Below are 15156 nucleotides of genomic sequence, written 5' to 3'. Positions count from 1 at the left end.
ACTGGCACAACTAATGCTGTAGCAGATGCCTGTTCTCTGTGAGCAGCAGACATTTAGTCCAACAGCTGGCTGTAGAGAAGAACAAGTAAAATAATATGCTACTATTTCTTTTACAGCATGCAGTTTGTTATGGGAAACTGAATTATTTGTGCTTTTTGAAGGGAAGATTACTTCCAAACACCATTGTTGTATTTGAAATACAAGCACAATATGAAAAGATTCTTTGTATTTTGTATACCACTTTTATTTTTTCCTGACTTGAAAATATGTAAATAGAGATTTTTTGACCTCTTTAACACTGTATCAGATTGTCAATATAGAACCACTTTTCACATTTGTGTGTATTTCTGAAAAGACTAGAAACTGTTCCCTAGGACATTTTGAAGAGCATAAAATGCACATAAGATTTAAAAAAAAATAACGAGAGGAGAGAGTCTCATCTGGAAGTTATTTACTCTTTTCTTAAGATACTGTGCCTGGTGAAATGCATAGTATTCTTTCTTGGTAATCTATGGAAAAGTAGTTTCAGTGTTTGTGGATGCTAATCCACAAGATGAAGACTTCCAACTTCAAGCTGCTTGATTCTAAGCATAGCCCTCAGAGCTGTTTAAAATCAAACTATTTCCCTATGGAAACATTCAGCCTGCTAACTTTCCCTTTATATAGAAAGGGACTCTATTGTTTGATGTCTTTGGTTGCCTTTTACCTTTCAGAAACTTCATACTATACATGTTTTCAATAAGACAATGTATTTTCATGGAGTGAAAGTTTATTTTCAGGATTATTGATTGGATTCTGGGATGTATTATCTAATTGTGATTTTTAATTAGATTCAAAGTTCACATTCCATCCAGAAACATGAAAGCAATTATCATTTCCAAAAGTCGAATAGTTATAAGATGTGGTGTTTCTTTACCTTTCGATTTAGTCTATATAAATTTAAAGTGCAATATTTAAAAGAAGGGAATAAAATAAGATACCATTAGACTTCAAAGTATTTACCACACCACTGCTGTCATTTTAGAGCTAGAATTTTCTTTTTTAATTGCTATGTCAGGTGCAGGTATTAAATTTTTAAGGAGTTGGAATATGTGATATTGTTATCTTGAACTGTCATTTTTTATTTCCTAAATTAGAGATATCCTCAAATATTTTAATATAGTGAAGCTTGCTTTATAGTTCATTGTTTGCAACATTAAGTCTTATAATAAAGATCAACTGCTTAACTATGTGATGACATTCAGCGCCCTAAAACCTGGTTCAAGACCTCATCAGGGAGTCATTTGCTAGAAATTTATATGAGGCATTGATTGTTCTTTTATAATAGCCTGAAATACGTGTTAAAGATCAATTTTTCTTCTTTACTTTTTATGATATTAACCTTATCCATAGAATTTAAAAGTAGCAGTGAATATTCCACCTCTAGAAATTCAATATAAAGTGTGACTGAAGTGAAATTTGAATGGATGCCTTTAAGCATATATGTCTGATACTACAAGGCTTATACAAATTGCCCTAGACAACATAGTTAAAACAAAATCTTTTATAAAGTTCAACTTTACTACATAGAGACATATTTTTTCTCAAAGTTTTTAAATAAATAATGGAATTAATAAGAATCTTAAGCCAAAATCAACGCAGGTTAAACACAGAGTTATTAGATGTTATATTGTGATATCCAGTTCAAAAACAAAACTAAAGGAAGTGTATAATGCATGCAAACATACATTCCTTCTAATGATCATCTTTGAATTCCCTACGGGTCTCTCTACTTCTGGCTAATACCAACATATTCGTCTTTTATTGTAATCCTTCAGCCTTAGATTCATCTAGTTTGAGCTAAAAAATAAAAAAAGCCAGGGTCTTCTCAAGTATACATTTTTGTATCATATCAAAGTATCAATGGTCCATTTAGCCAGCACCCCTCATGTCTATTAAAATGGAGATTATTTGGGAGATTTGAAGACAATTGAGTTGACATTTTAAATTCTCCCTGACCTAAATTTTAGATTTTTATCACAATGCAAGTTAAAAGTAAAATAAACCTGCCAGTCATAGTATTTGTAAAAAGTAAAAGAAAATGTGGACTCAGCAATGTATTTATATATTCAGAATAATAATATTTTGCCTTTTAGAGGAAAACCTATCATTTTGAAAATGTCAGATTCATCTCCTCCCTGCTCCTGGCCACTGAAGCCCATTGCTATTGCATTTTATCTTACAGAATCAGATCCATCACAGGACAACATGAAACTTTGGAGTCACCTCTTGTATTCATCTCTCCTTGCCTGTTTATCGTCACAGTCCCAATCACCAATGTCCTCTGCCTCAGCCAGAGGTTCTTGTGACTCTCTTTGCAATTGTGAGGAAAAAGACAGCACGATGCTAATAAATTGTGAAGAGAAAGGTATCAAGAAGTTATCCCAAATAAGCGTGCCACCATCACGACCTTTCCACTTAAGTTTAGTAAATAATGGTTTGACAATGCTTCACACAAATGACTTTTCTGGGCTTACCAATGCTATCTCAATACACCTTGGATTTAACAATATTGCAGATATTGAGACTGGTGCATTTAATGGCCTTGGCCTTCTTAAGCAACTTCATATCAATCACAATTCTTTAGAAATTCTTAAAGAGGATACTTTCCATGGACTGGAAAACCTGGAATTCCTACAAGCAGATAACAATTTTATTACAGTGATTGAACCAAGTGCCTTTAGCAAGCTCAACAGACTTAAAGTGTTAATTTTAAATGACAATGCTATTGAGAGTTTTCCTCCAAACATATTTCGATTTGTTCCTTTAACCCATCTAGATCTTCGTGGAAATCAGTTGCAAACATTGCCTTATGTTGGTTTTTTAGAACACATTGGCAGAATATTGGATCTCCAGTTGGAGGACAATAAATGGGCCTGCAATTGTGACTTATTACAGCTAAAACTTTGGTTGGAAAACATGCCCCCTCAGTCTATAATTGGTGATATTGTGTGCAACAGCCCTCCATTTTTCAAAGGAAGCATACTGAGCCGGCTGAAAAAGGAATCAATTTGCTCCACTCCACCAGTGTTTGAAGAACACGAGGATCCTTCAGGATCATTACATCTGGCAGTAACATCTTCAATAAGTGATGGTCGCATGTCAACCAAGACCACGTCTCTTTTAAAACCACCCACCAAAGCACCAGGTTTAATACCTTATATTACAAAGCCATTCACTCAACTTCCAGGACTCTACTGTCCTATTCCTTGTAACTGCAAAGTACTCTCCCCATCAGGACTTCTAATACACTGTCAAGAGCGCAATATTGAAAGCTTATCAGATCTAAAACCTCCTCCACAAAATCCTAGAAAGCTTATTCTTGCAGGAAATATTATTCATACCTTAATGAAGTCTGATCTAGTGGAATACTTCACTTTGGAAATGCTTCACTTGGGAAACAATCGTATTGAGGTTCTCGAAGAAGGATCGTTTGTGAATTTAACAAGATTACAAAAGCTCTATCTGAATGGTAACCATCTGACTAAATTAAGTGGAGGCATGTTCCTTGGTCTCCACAATCTTGAGTACTTATATCTTGAATACAATGGCGTTAAGGAAATATTACCTGGTAGCTTCAACCCAATGCCTAAACTTAAAGTCCTCTATTTAAACAACAACCTCCTGCAAGTTTTACCACCACATATTTTTTCAGGGGTTCCACTTATGAGGGTAAACCTTAAAACAAACCAATTTACCCATCTACCTGTAAGTAATATCTTGGATGACCTTGATTTACTGACTCAGATTGACCTTGAGGACAACCCCTGGGATTGTTCCTGTGACCTGGTTGGATTGCAGCAATGGATACAAAAATTGAGTAAGAACACAGTGACAGATGAAATACTCTGCACCTCTCCAGAGCACCTAGACAAAAAGGAATTGAGAGCACTTAACAGTGAACTTCTTTGCCCAGGTTTGGTCAATAACCCATCCTTGCCAACTCAGACTAGTTACGTAATGGTCAATACTCCTACAGCCACAACTACAGCGGACACTATTTTTAAATCACTTACCGATGCTATACCACTATCTGTTTTAATACTAGGACTGCTGATTGTATTCATAACTATCGTGTTCTGTGCTGCAGGGATAGTGGTTCTTGTTCTCCATCGTAGGAGAAGATACAAAAAGAAACAAGCTGATGAACAGATGAGAGACAACAGTCCTGTGCATCTCCAGTATAGCATGTACGGCCATAAAACAACTCACCACACTACTGAGAGACCCACAGCATCACTCTATGAGCAGCACATGGTGAGCCCTGTGGTTCATGTCTATAGAAGCCCATCCTTTGGCTCAAAGCATCTGGAAGAAGAAGAAGAAAGGAATGAGAAAGAGGGAAGTGATGCAAAACATCTCCAAAGAAGTCTCTTAGAACGAGAAAATCATTCCCCACTCACAGGATCAAATATGAAGTACAAAGTCACAGACCAATCCACTGAATTTTTATCCTTCCAGGATGCCAGTTCGTTATATAGGAACATTTTAGAGAGAGAAAGAGAACTTCAGCAACTGGGAATCACAGAATACCTAAGGAAAAACATTGCTCAACTTCAGCCTGATATGGAGGTACATTATCCAGGAGCCCATGAAGAGTTAAAGTTGATGGAGACATTAATGTACTCAAGACCGAGGAAGGTATTAGTGGAACAGACTAAAAATGAGTATTTTGAGCTGAAAGCTAACTTACATGCTGAACCTGACTACTTAGAAGTCCTGGAGCAGCAAACATAGAGAGTTAGAAGGCTTTTGCAGAAATGCTGTGATTCTGTCTTAAGTCTAGACCTTGTAAATAAGTGCCTTATATGAGTGTATCATCAATCAGAACTTAAGCACAGCAGCAATCCTATGGGGAAAAAAGAATAAAAAGAAACTCAGGGATAACTGGGAGAAGCCATTGCATTGTCTTCAGGCAATTTTATCTATCCCCAATAAAATAAATCCTTGCATGTAAATCATTCAAGGATTATAGTAATATTTTCCCATATACATAAAGTGTTTCATAGAAGTCCTCTTGCACATCTAAAAGGGTTCAAAATTTAAGCAACCCTTATTTTCTTGAGTTATATTACCCATGGATTAAATAGAATTGGATTTTGTCATTTAAAAAGTATACCTGTATATGTAATTATAATATGTAAGAAATATATTGTTTATAAAACCAGTATATATACCACAAAAATGTAAATTCTTAGATACACCTAGTTTTCTTGCAATAAAGGCAAAAGGAACTGGAACTTTAAAATTATAAATAGTAACAGTAAAGAAAAAATGGAAGGTTGAATTATATAGGCTATGAGTGGCTCAAAACTTTGAACCTTTGATGATTAAAAATGCCACTGCTATGCTTTCTGAATTTAAAAATGGAAATGATTAACAGTTCAGGTGGAATGGATAAGAAAACGTTTTGGCTTTTCTGCACATTTTGTGTGGACAAGCTTGTTAATGCTGCTGTGAATTAAGGTACGTCATTTGTGCTCAAAGTTTAATTCTTACTCTTGGGATATTTAAAAAATGCTACTGATGTTCAACTGTAAATATGATTAGTGCATCTATTAAGTTTGGTTTCTTTCATAGCATTAATCCTTTGTAAATTGGAATACCAGAGTAGAAATATGTTTCTTGTGGCAAGTAAGAATTTGCTGGTGTAAAACAAATAGGAAATATTATTTTATTTTTATTGATGTAAACTGGTAGTTGCCATAAATTAGTAGCAAAAGGAACATATAAAGGGTAAGTAGTTCAAGTTGCCTCAAGACTGGGACAACGTAGCTTTATTTTACAAGAAAGTATAGCTAGATTTTTATGAACTATTTATTCTGTACAGTTTTGTATATTTTTGGTTCACAAAGGTAATTATTCTTGGGTGCCTTTCAAGAAAATTAAAAATACTGCTCACTACAATAAAACTAAAATTAAAACCCTCTTTTTAAATGTGCTTTCTTCAGTTAGTCTAATCTGTAATTCAGTCAAATCAGGATTAACGCATACACATGCACGCAGGCACACAAGCACAAACAAGCAAAAACAAGATTTCTGTTTGTTGTCACCCACACAGAAGCAGTTTCTTCACCATGTGCAAAAGGGCCATTAAGTATCTCAATGTGATTGACATGGAACCAAACTTTAAGTCTGACCCGTGGTTTTCCCTTTCTGGCAAATCATTTTCCCACTCAGTACAAATAGAAATGATTTTATTTTCTTCTTTCTGATTATAGAATCAATCATACAGCAGATTTTCACAAGGCAAAATGGATTTAAGATAATTTAGTTCTGTTTCCTGAATACCACTCAGATCCATGCACAGGGTCAGGAAGGAACATATTTCCTATGAGGAAGGATGTTTCTAATTTACTTTGCACTATTTTAGTGATTTGTGAATGTTCTATTAAATGTGTTGGTCTTCAACACTCAACTTTCTGCACTACTAGCTAAATATACATTGTTTCTTTGATTTTGAATGAGACTTCCCTGTTAAAAACAGTGGGAGCCTGTGTGACATGGTATGAAGAACAGTTATGAGTTCATTATGACATCATATCACTAAGTTTTTTTTTTTTTTTTTTTTTTTTTTTGGCGGTACGCGGGCCTCTCACTGCTGTGGCCTCTCCCGTTGCGGAGCACAGGCTCCGGACGCGCAGGCTCAGCGGCCATGGCTCACGGGCCCAGCCGCTCCGCAGCACGTGGGATCCCCCCAGACCAGGACACGAACCCGCGTCCCCTGCACCGGCAGGCGGACACCCAACCACTGCGCCACCAGGGAAGCCCTATCACTAAGTTTTTAAAAAATCATTGCATATATTAATATAAAGCAATAAAATATTATATATTAAAAGGTCCATTGAAAACCTAAATTTCTCCAGTAACTTTTAAGGTTGGAAAGGACAAAGATGGGAATTCTTTTTTAAATTAACACTTACTAAAAGGAAATGAGTGCATATGTAATGCTTATATGTTTATCCACTAAAAAATATTCAGCACAATAATGAGTAGTAAAGCCTCCAAAGCATAAATTTAAATGTTACACTCTAAAGAAAAGAACAAATCAAGAGCAGAATTCATGTTATTGCTCAGTAGAGTATCTGCCAATATTTCCTGATCCTAATCAAGTGCATAGAGGTATTAGACTTAAGAAATCCCCATGCCTGCAGGATCATTGGAATGGATCCATGAATGCAGACAGAGACATGTCCTCAGGAACATTCTTCTCTTTTGAGTGATGGAAATATTTTTTTTAAATCTTCGTTCATTGTATATATATATTCATTCTTCAACTTAAAATCAAAGACAGAACAAAGTTGCTTATGGAGTCATGTAAAAATATCCTCCAAATTAGGTTCAACCGCAATGCTGAAATCCTATTAAGAGTCTGGATGTTACTTACAATGATGTAGGAATAGTTATGGTTTCCAAAGAGTAAGAGTAAGGGCTTAACTGTTTAATTCATGATGGAACTTTTCTTATGTAATTTGTTTCCCTACTACAAGTAGTTGAGAGTTGGGAACTCTAGTGATGGTCTTTACCTCTTAATGGGTCTTGTGACTGGTGATAATCACTCAGAACTTTGGTTATTTTACCTGTGTTTCATATGTCTTCTCCCTCCCACTACAGAATAATTTTAATTGTATTCCCTGCTTGATTATTTACTTACAAGGCCAAGGTGGTCTCTTTCTGCAACTAATTGTCAGATTCAGAGTCCTAAATCCTAATTCTTCAGCCTTATTTACATTGTACCTGGGCATTCAAAAAAAATTAGACTTCTCATTAACCAAGGATTCTTTTTTTTTAAATTTAAACAGAAGTTACATTTTGCTCACTGCATATCAGGGCAAGCTCTGATTCATGTCTGAATCTTGAATGTTTGTAGTACTGTGATAGTGTATAATCATACTGGATGAAACCCTTTCGATTCTGTCAATCTGTTAGACACAAATTGTATTAATGTGTATTTAACAAATTACTTTCACTAAATAACCATGAAAATACTTATTGGAAATTTATGAGTGTTCTTCAGATATCTTCCATTGATCTCCATACTGGGATGATAATTTTGCAATCTATATAAAAAAGGTTTATATCAATAATGCTGATTCTCCCTCTTGAATCAATTTCATATCACAGAGGAAAGTTTTTCCTTTTTGCTCTAATAGTAAGTAAATGGAAGTATCAGTATCATCTAAGCTGCTCTCATGCTTTGATTCAATTACTTTAAAATGCTTAAGCTTTAATCCAGGATTGACAAAAGTGATATGACTATCCTCTTGTCCTTAAAAAGAAAAATTTTTTAATATACTGGTTTATGTCTTTACATATATTGGGTTGGCCAAAAAGTTCATTTGGGTTTTCCCGTAAGATGTTACAGAAAAACCTGAACGAACTTTTTGGCAATACATACATAATTATATATATAAATATATATGACTACATATATATATTTTTTGGAGAACTACTAAAGATGAAATAGATAATGATAGATAGTCTCATATGTGTAATTTATTTGTATTATTTATTATTCTATGATAACTAATAGAGGTATAATCAAAGGTACTTTTAAAAGAAGAAGAATACTAATAACGCAGAATTGTTGGGCAATAATCTGGTTTTTTTTTAACACAATCAAACAAATATATATCTAAGGGAAGATCACAATATTTCTTATATGTAAGACTTTCTACATAATTATCTTTGGAGGAGGCTGTTCTGTACATGAAAAGGGGTATCCATGTTCAGAAAATCCTGACTATTTAGAGAAGTTTGGATCTCCTGGTAATTGGGAAATGGTTTTACAATGAATTTGAGGTTTCTTCTCTATTTCTTTTCCCTGAACACTTTGTTGGTTCAAGCATGAATGGCTGCAGTTTTCTTCTTGAGAAGATGGAATATCGTACAAGGACAATCTTTACAACAGGAAAGGAGACAGTTACAAGGAGGAGTGGTCCTATATATCTGGGCAGCCAAATCAAGAATGATCTCTTTAATGAGGAGCACATATGTGATTAAAAATACAATGTTTCTTTGTGATTTTTCAATTCCATACATCCTGAAATATAGATATTTGTCCAAATATTCCTTGAGACTTATAACTATAATAAATTATAGGACATAATAGTTGTTTATCATTGAATTATAAGATGATTATACTATTAAAATTATATTCTTTAACAACTTTCTGTCTTATATGGAAATAAACTTCATTATCTATTCTCTAGAACCCATCTAGTTTTTTAAAGTTGAATTTATATTTACTATAACACATCTATTCTATGTATGTGGAACATAGAGGAGACTGCCAGATGTAGAATCCTTTTCTAGCTGCTTTGAAAGTATAAACAATTAGACAAATACTCTTCTGTTAGTGAATGTCTGTCAACAGATTAGTGAATAAAGAATGGAAACAATTCAAAACAACAAACTGCACACACATACACAGAATCATTCATGTATTTCCAATTTAAATGATTTAAAATTGCACAATTTTTAAATAGAGAATTATTTCAGAAATGTGAAATATGGAAAGCAGAAGACCTGACCTTCCACAAATAATTATTACCTCTTACATCTCTAAGGCTCTACCAGTGAGAAAACTGATTATCTGGAAATGGTAAGGTATTTTGAGTTGCCTGTGTAAATCTCCAGGCGTTTCATTGTCCTGTCATCATATTTGATGTTATAAAGTTCTTGAACAGATGCTACACGCAAAATGAATCATTTTGTTGCCAAGATGAACATGTTCAATTTTAAATTCGTGGTGCTATCAGTGATGAAAGTATCATTAGTGAATGGATGTTAAATGTATTTCCATCCCTTTATTTGGTGTTATGAGCAGTCTAAAGATATATAAGTCCCCATTACTGTGTTTTCATGACTCATACTGTTATAAGTTAATATACTGATACATGGTAGAATAAGAAAAGGAACAATAAAGTTCAGAGGAGTCATGATTCTGGAAGAATAAGATCAGTTTAAGTGCTACATATGATTTCATCAATTAAGGCTTTCAGGGACATGTTTTGGGCCTATTCATAGCATTCTGAAGTATTTTGGCTTAGAAATATATATCTGAAAACATTGTATTATGATGTAGGAAACACAATTCCGAGATAACAGCACATCATAAACTTCTAGAGTTTATTCTAATTTTCTCATTTTACAAATAAAGGAGTTTGCCTTATATTACATAGTTAGTAAGAGTAATAAGGCCAGAATTGGAATGTTTTCTTGTTGTTGTTTACTTTGTTTTGTTTCATTCTCAGGGCACTGGTCTTCACCAGACTGCCTGTCATGACAATGAATATTTACAGGCCATATAGAATCATAAAGAATGTACGTCTTACCCTTGCACATACTTTGCTTCTGTGTTTAGGTAGGACACTCAACTTCATGGAAGAAAAAATAGATGTTTGAGTAACTTTAGACATGGGTTACATAATTCTAAATTATTCAAAATGGTATAAAAGCACATTTTAGATACAGCTAGAAAAGTGCTGAATGAGTTAGTGAATTAGGACAACACACACATGTGGCAGACAGAAACTTATTATGCAGTTTTTTATAAATTCAGAATTACTATTTATCAGTATTCTTATATTTTCCAAACACAATTTTTAAGAATGTAATTTCTGTCATATTTCTTAGAATCAAGCATAGACAAAAAATACAATGGGTATAGTTCTCATGATATTTCATTGATTTAAAACTTCACGTACACACAATATGTAATATAAGTGTTGTTAGAATTATGGTATCGGATATTGGTATTTTCACTATTCCATTTTCTAAGATCTCTGCCTGAAGTGACTACATCTACGTGGTAATGCTTGTAAGTTAAAATAAAAATAATTATTTCAATGAATTTATCATTGGAATACTAGAAAGACATCTTTATAACACTAAGGATTATATTTCTTTTTTAGTAAAATTTTAGTTTAGAGCAATTGTAGGTTCACAGCAAAATTGATCAGAAAATGCAGAGTTCCCATATACCTGCTCGTCCCACAAAAGCCAAGCCATCCCCAACATAAACATTTTATACCAGAGTGGTACAGTTTTTATAATTGATTAATCTACATTAATACATTTTTATCACCCAAACTCATTGGTTTACATTAGGATTCACTGTAGATGCTGTACATTCTATAGGTTATGACAAATGCATAGTGATATGTATTCACTATAATGGTATAATACTGCATATTTTCACTCCCCCATAAATCCACTGTGTGTTGTCTGTTCATCCCTCCCTGGCAACCACTGATCTTTTAACTGCTTCCAGAGTTTTGCCTTTTCCAGAATGTCATATAGTTGAAATCATACACTATGCAGACTTTTCAGATGGACTTCTTTCACTTAGTAATAAGCAGTTACAATTCTTTCATATGTTTTCGTGGCTCGATTCCTCATTTTGTTATAGCGCTGAATAACACTCAATTGCCTGGATGTGCCACAGTTTATTTATCCGTTCACCTACTGAAGGATGTTATGGTTGTTTCCAAGTTTTGGAAATTTTGAATAAAAATGCTATAAACATCCGTTTGCAGGTTTTCATGAGGACATAAGTCTTTGACTCATTTGGGTAATACCAAAGAGCATAAATCTCAGATCATAAGATAAGAGTATGTGTAGCTTTGTAAGAAAACACCAAACTGTCTTCCAAAACGGCCAATTTGGAGTCCCTCCAGCAGCGAATGGGAATTCCTGTTGCTCCACAACCTCACCAGCATTTGGTGTTGTTAGTGTTCCAGATTTTAGGAATTCTAATAGCTTTGTAGTGGTATCTCCTTGTTTTAATTTGCCTTTTCCTGATGTCATATGATTTGGACCATCTTTTCGTGTGCTGTTTTGCCATCTGTATATCTTCCTTGATGGGGTATCTGTTAAGCTCTTCAGCACATTTTTAAAATAAGGTGATTTGTTTTGTTATTGTTGAATTTTAAGAGTTTTCTGTGTATTTTGGATAATGCATCTTTATCAGATGTCTTTTGTAAATATATTTCCTAGTCTGTGGCTTGTCTTCTAACTCTCTTGACAGTGTATGTCACAGAGCAGACATTTTTAATTTTAATGAAATCCAGCTTATCAATTATTTATTTTATGGATTATGCCTCTTGTGGTATCTATAAAGTCATTACCATATTCAAGGTCACCTAGATTTTCTCCCATGTTATTTTCTAAGAGGTTTTTGGGTTTGTGCATTATATTTAGGTCCATGATCCATTTCCATTTTGAGTGAATTTCCATGAAAGACGTAAGGTTTGAAATCAGATTCTTTTTTTTTTTTTGGCATGTGAATGCCCATTTGTTGAAATAACAATATGTTGGGTTTTTAAAATCATATGCAATTTAAAATTGATTGTTTCATTATTTACAATATAATTTATTTTAGTCTCTATATTTTTATTTATTTAAAAAATTTTTATTGGAGTATAGGTGATTTACAATGTTGTATTAGTCTCTGCTGTATAGCAAAGTAAATCAGTTATACATATACATATATCACTCTTTTTTAGATTCTTTTCTCATATAGGCCATTACAGAGTATTGAGTAGAGTCCCTTGTGCTATACAGTAGGTCCTTATTGGTTAACTATTTTATATATAGTTGTGTGTATGTGTCAATCCTAAACTCCCAGTATATACCCCCACTGTATCCTACCCCCTGGTAACCATAACTTGTTTTCTACATCTGTAGTCTCTATATTTAATCCTTGAATGCCATTAACACTACATAGTATGTCTGACAAGGCATAACATATAAGAGAGAAAAATGTCAAGTTATAAAGATTAGTATCATTGGGTCTGAATTTCCTGAAGCCACAGTGTTGAATGTGAATCTAAAACAGTGAGCTTAGCAGGACTCTTCTTAGCAGTGTCCTTTATAAGGTTTGTATTATACCCAGGAGTTTTTTAGTACAATTCTGTACCTTTTTGTTTCAGCTGGAGTCATATGGCAAATATGTTTCTTTATGATTCATCTCTTTTATATATATTTGGATGGAAACCAGGCAAAATATTCACAATTTGGAAGGAATATGAGAAATATATGAGAGTAATATGAGAAAAAATGTCACTCCTCAGGAATGCTACATTTAGTGAATTAGGAAAGTGTTTGCTCTCCACTAGAAAGAGTACCTGCACTATTGATGCTTAAGAGCTGTGTGCCATTGCTGCATATAATACCCAAAAGCCTGGAAGTAACTGATCTCTAAATCACAGAAAATTACTTTCTTCCCAGCTCTCATATTGAGTTACATAATCATGGGAAAAGAATCCAACAAAATAGGAATGTAATGATTCATAGTGCCAGCATTGGGTAAAAATGTTAGTCTCAGCACTTCTAGGGAAGACATTAAAAAATGAAGCAGCTAGCAATAATGTACATGCATATATGTGTTAATGTATAAAGACATGTAAAATAATCTCAAAATAAATTTTCAAAATTATATTTATGCAGTTCTCAGGTCCAAAAACATTGCCAGTGATGCCTAAATGATTCAAGATGAGGTAATGTCCAAATCCATATCACATTATATATCCGGATGTGATTAGACTTCAGTTTTACTACAGGGTCATAGTTCACCAAACAATTTCCTGTTGCCTTTGTCAAAGTTAATACTGCCTTTTCTGTATTGCTACTACCCTTCTCTGAAAAATTCCAGATTAAAGGGGTACAGTATATCTGAGTTTCTTTAGCTGATTTTTTTTCCCTCTGCAATACATTTTTTTTTAACCCTAGAGGAATAGAATTCTAAAGGAAAATAATTACAAATGACCTTGACCTTTTCAGTCGAAAATTAACTTCTCTGATAATCAGTCCTTTTGCTTTGGACTTCAGTAAAATAATAATGCAATGACACATAATTGTGTAATTAGTATTAAATTCAAAGGAAAGATGAATTGATCTAGGACTAGTGTTTCATCCTGGGATATTTATTCCTTTCAAAAGCACATTTTTGTTACCCTTTTCTCTAGTGTATGAGTCACACATAGCTACAGCAATAAAACTTCAAATAGAATTTTTAAAAAAGCATTTAACTGTTGTAGCTCTCAAATATTGTTGATGACTCAACCTTTTGTGACTCAATTACAAGAAGAGAGGTTATTAACTGATATGTGAAGATACGTGAGGATCTTATTTGTAGATCTTGTTTAGAGAACAATTATTGTTTAGAAAGATTAAATGAATATAATGCAGCATTTTGGCTGGGAAGACATATATGTATGTAATTCACAGAGGTGGCAGATTCTGAACGATACTTCATTTGTCAGTCATTGTGACTATGCTAATTAAAGATGAGAAATTTTTAAAAATCTAAAATAAAAAGCAAAAGAACAATAAAGTTTATAGTTTAAATTACACAGAAAGTTTCAGGAAAAATGATAATGAGAGTCAGAATTACCTACAAACAATCCTATGAAATTTTATGATTTTTTCATTATCATTATTTGGAGCCAGACTTTAATTCACTGGATGTTTAAATTGTGGTAATAAAAGGAGTCTCACAAATTGATCGCAAGTGGTCTGCAGAATACAAGGAATTTCCAATCTTTCATTATTTTTACGAGAAATATTGTTGGATTAAGTGAATCTATTCCCTCAAACTTAATTTTAGTCCATAGCATAAATTTTATAAACAAAGACAAAATCTTAGCTGCTAATAAAATTGTCATTGACTGTTTTATGTTTGATCTCTTATCCAGAGTTGAACATGCTATACAGATAAAAGGAGGTTGGCAAGAAAGAAAGTATAAACATACAGATAATTAGCCTGTGGAGACTTTCAAATGAATCATCCTTTTTCTAAATAGTTTTGTCAAGATATCTGGTTAGTTTAAGAAAACAATATCTAGATATACTGAGTGGTAAAATGGAAAGTGCATATACTATCCAAGGAGAATTAATATTTGTAAAAGACAAGAAACACATTGTATGTCTATAAAATCCAAAATGATAATTTATACTGTTTTAATAACTTTGGAAATATTATAATTTTTTATAAAATAACAAAAGATATTCTAATCTAATATTAAAGAAAAATTAAAATTATCATACTTCTTAATTGGAGAGGAGCTAATAAAGAAATTGCCATTTTTACTATATCCATTGCTGTGATAAACA

The 15156-nt window shown here is 33.3% G+C and overlaps 1 protein-coding gene across 1 annotated transcript; it reads left to right on the top strand.

The window, feature by feature from the left end:
- The first annotated feature begins 2247 nt into the window (after positions 1–2247).
- SLITRK6 (SLIT and NTRK like family member 6) lies at positions 2248–4776 on the top strand. The gene has a single exon (XM_065896287.1). The coding sequence runs from the start codon at positions 2248–2250 to the stop codon at positions 4774–4776; it is 2529 nt and encodes an 842-aa protein (XP_065752359.1).
- Positions 4777–15156: the final 10380 nt, after the last annotated feature.

This window comes from Phocoena phocoena, chromosome 18, assembly GCF_963924675.1.
Source record: "Phocoena phocoena chromosome 18, mPhoPho1.1, whole genome shotgun sequence".
NCBI classification, from domain to species: domain Eukaryota; kingdom Metazoa; phylum Chordata; class Mammalia; order Artiodactyla; family Phocoenidae; genus Phocoena; species Phocoena phocoena.
This window is presented reverse-complemented; position numbering and strand designations above follow the sequence as displayed.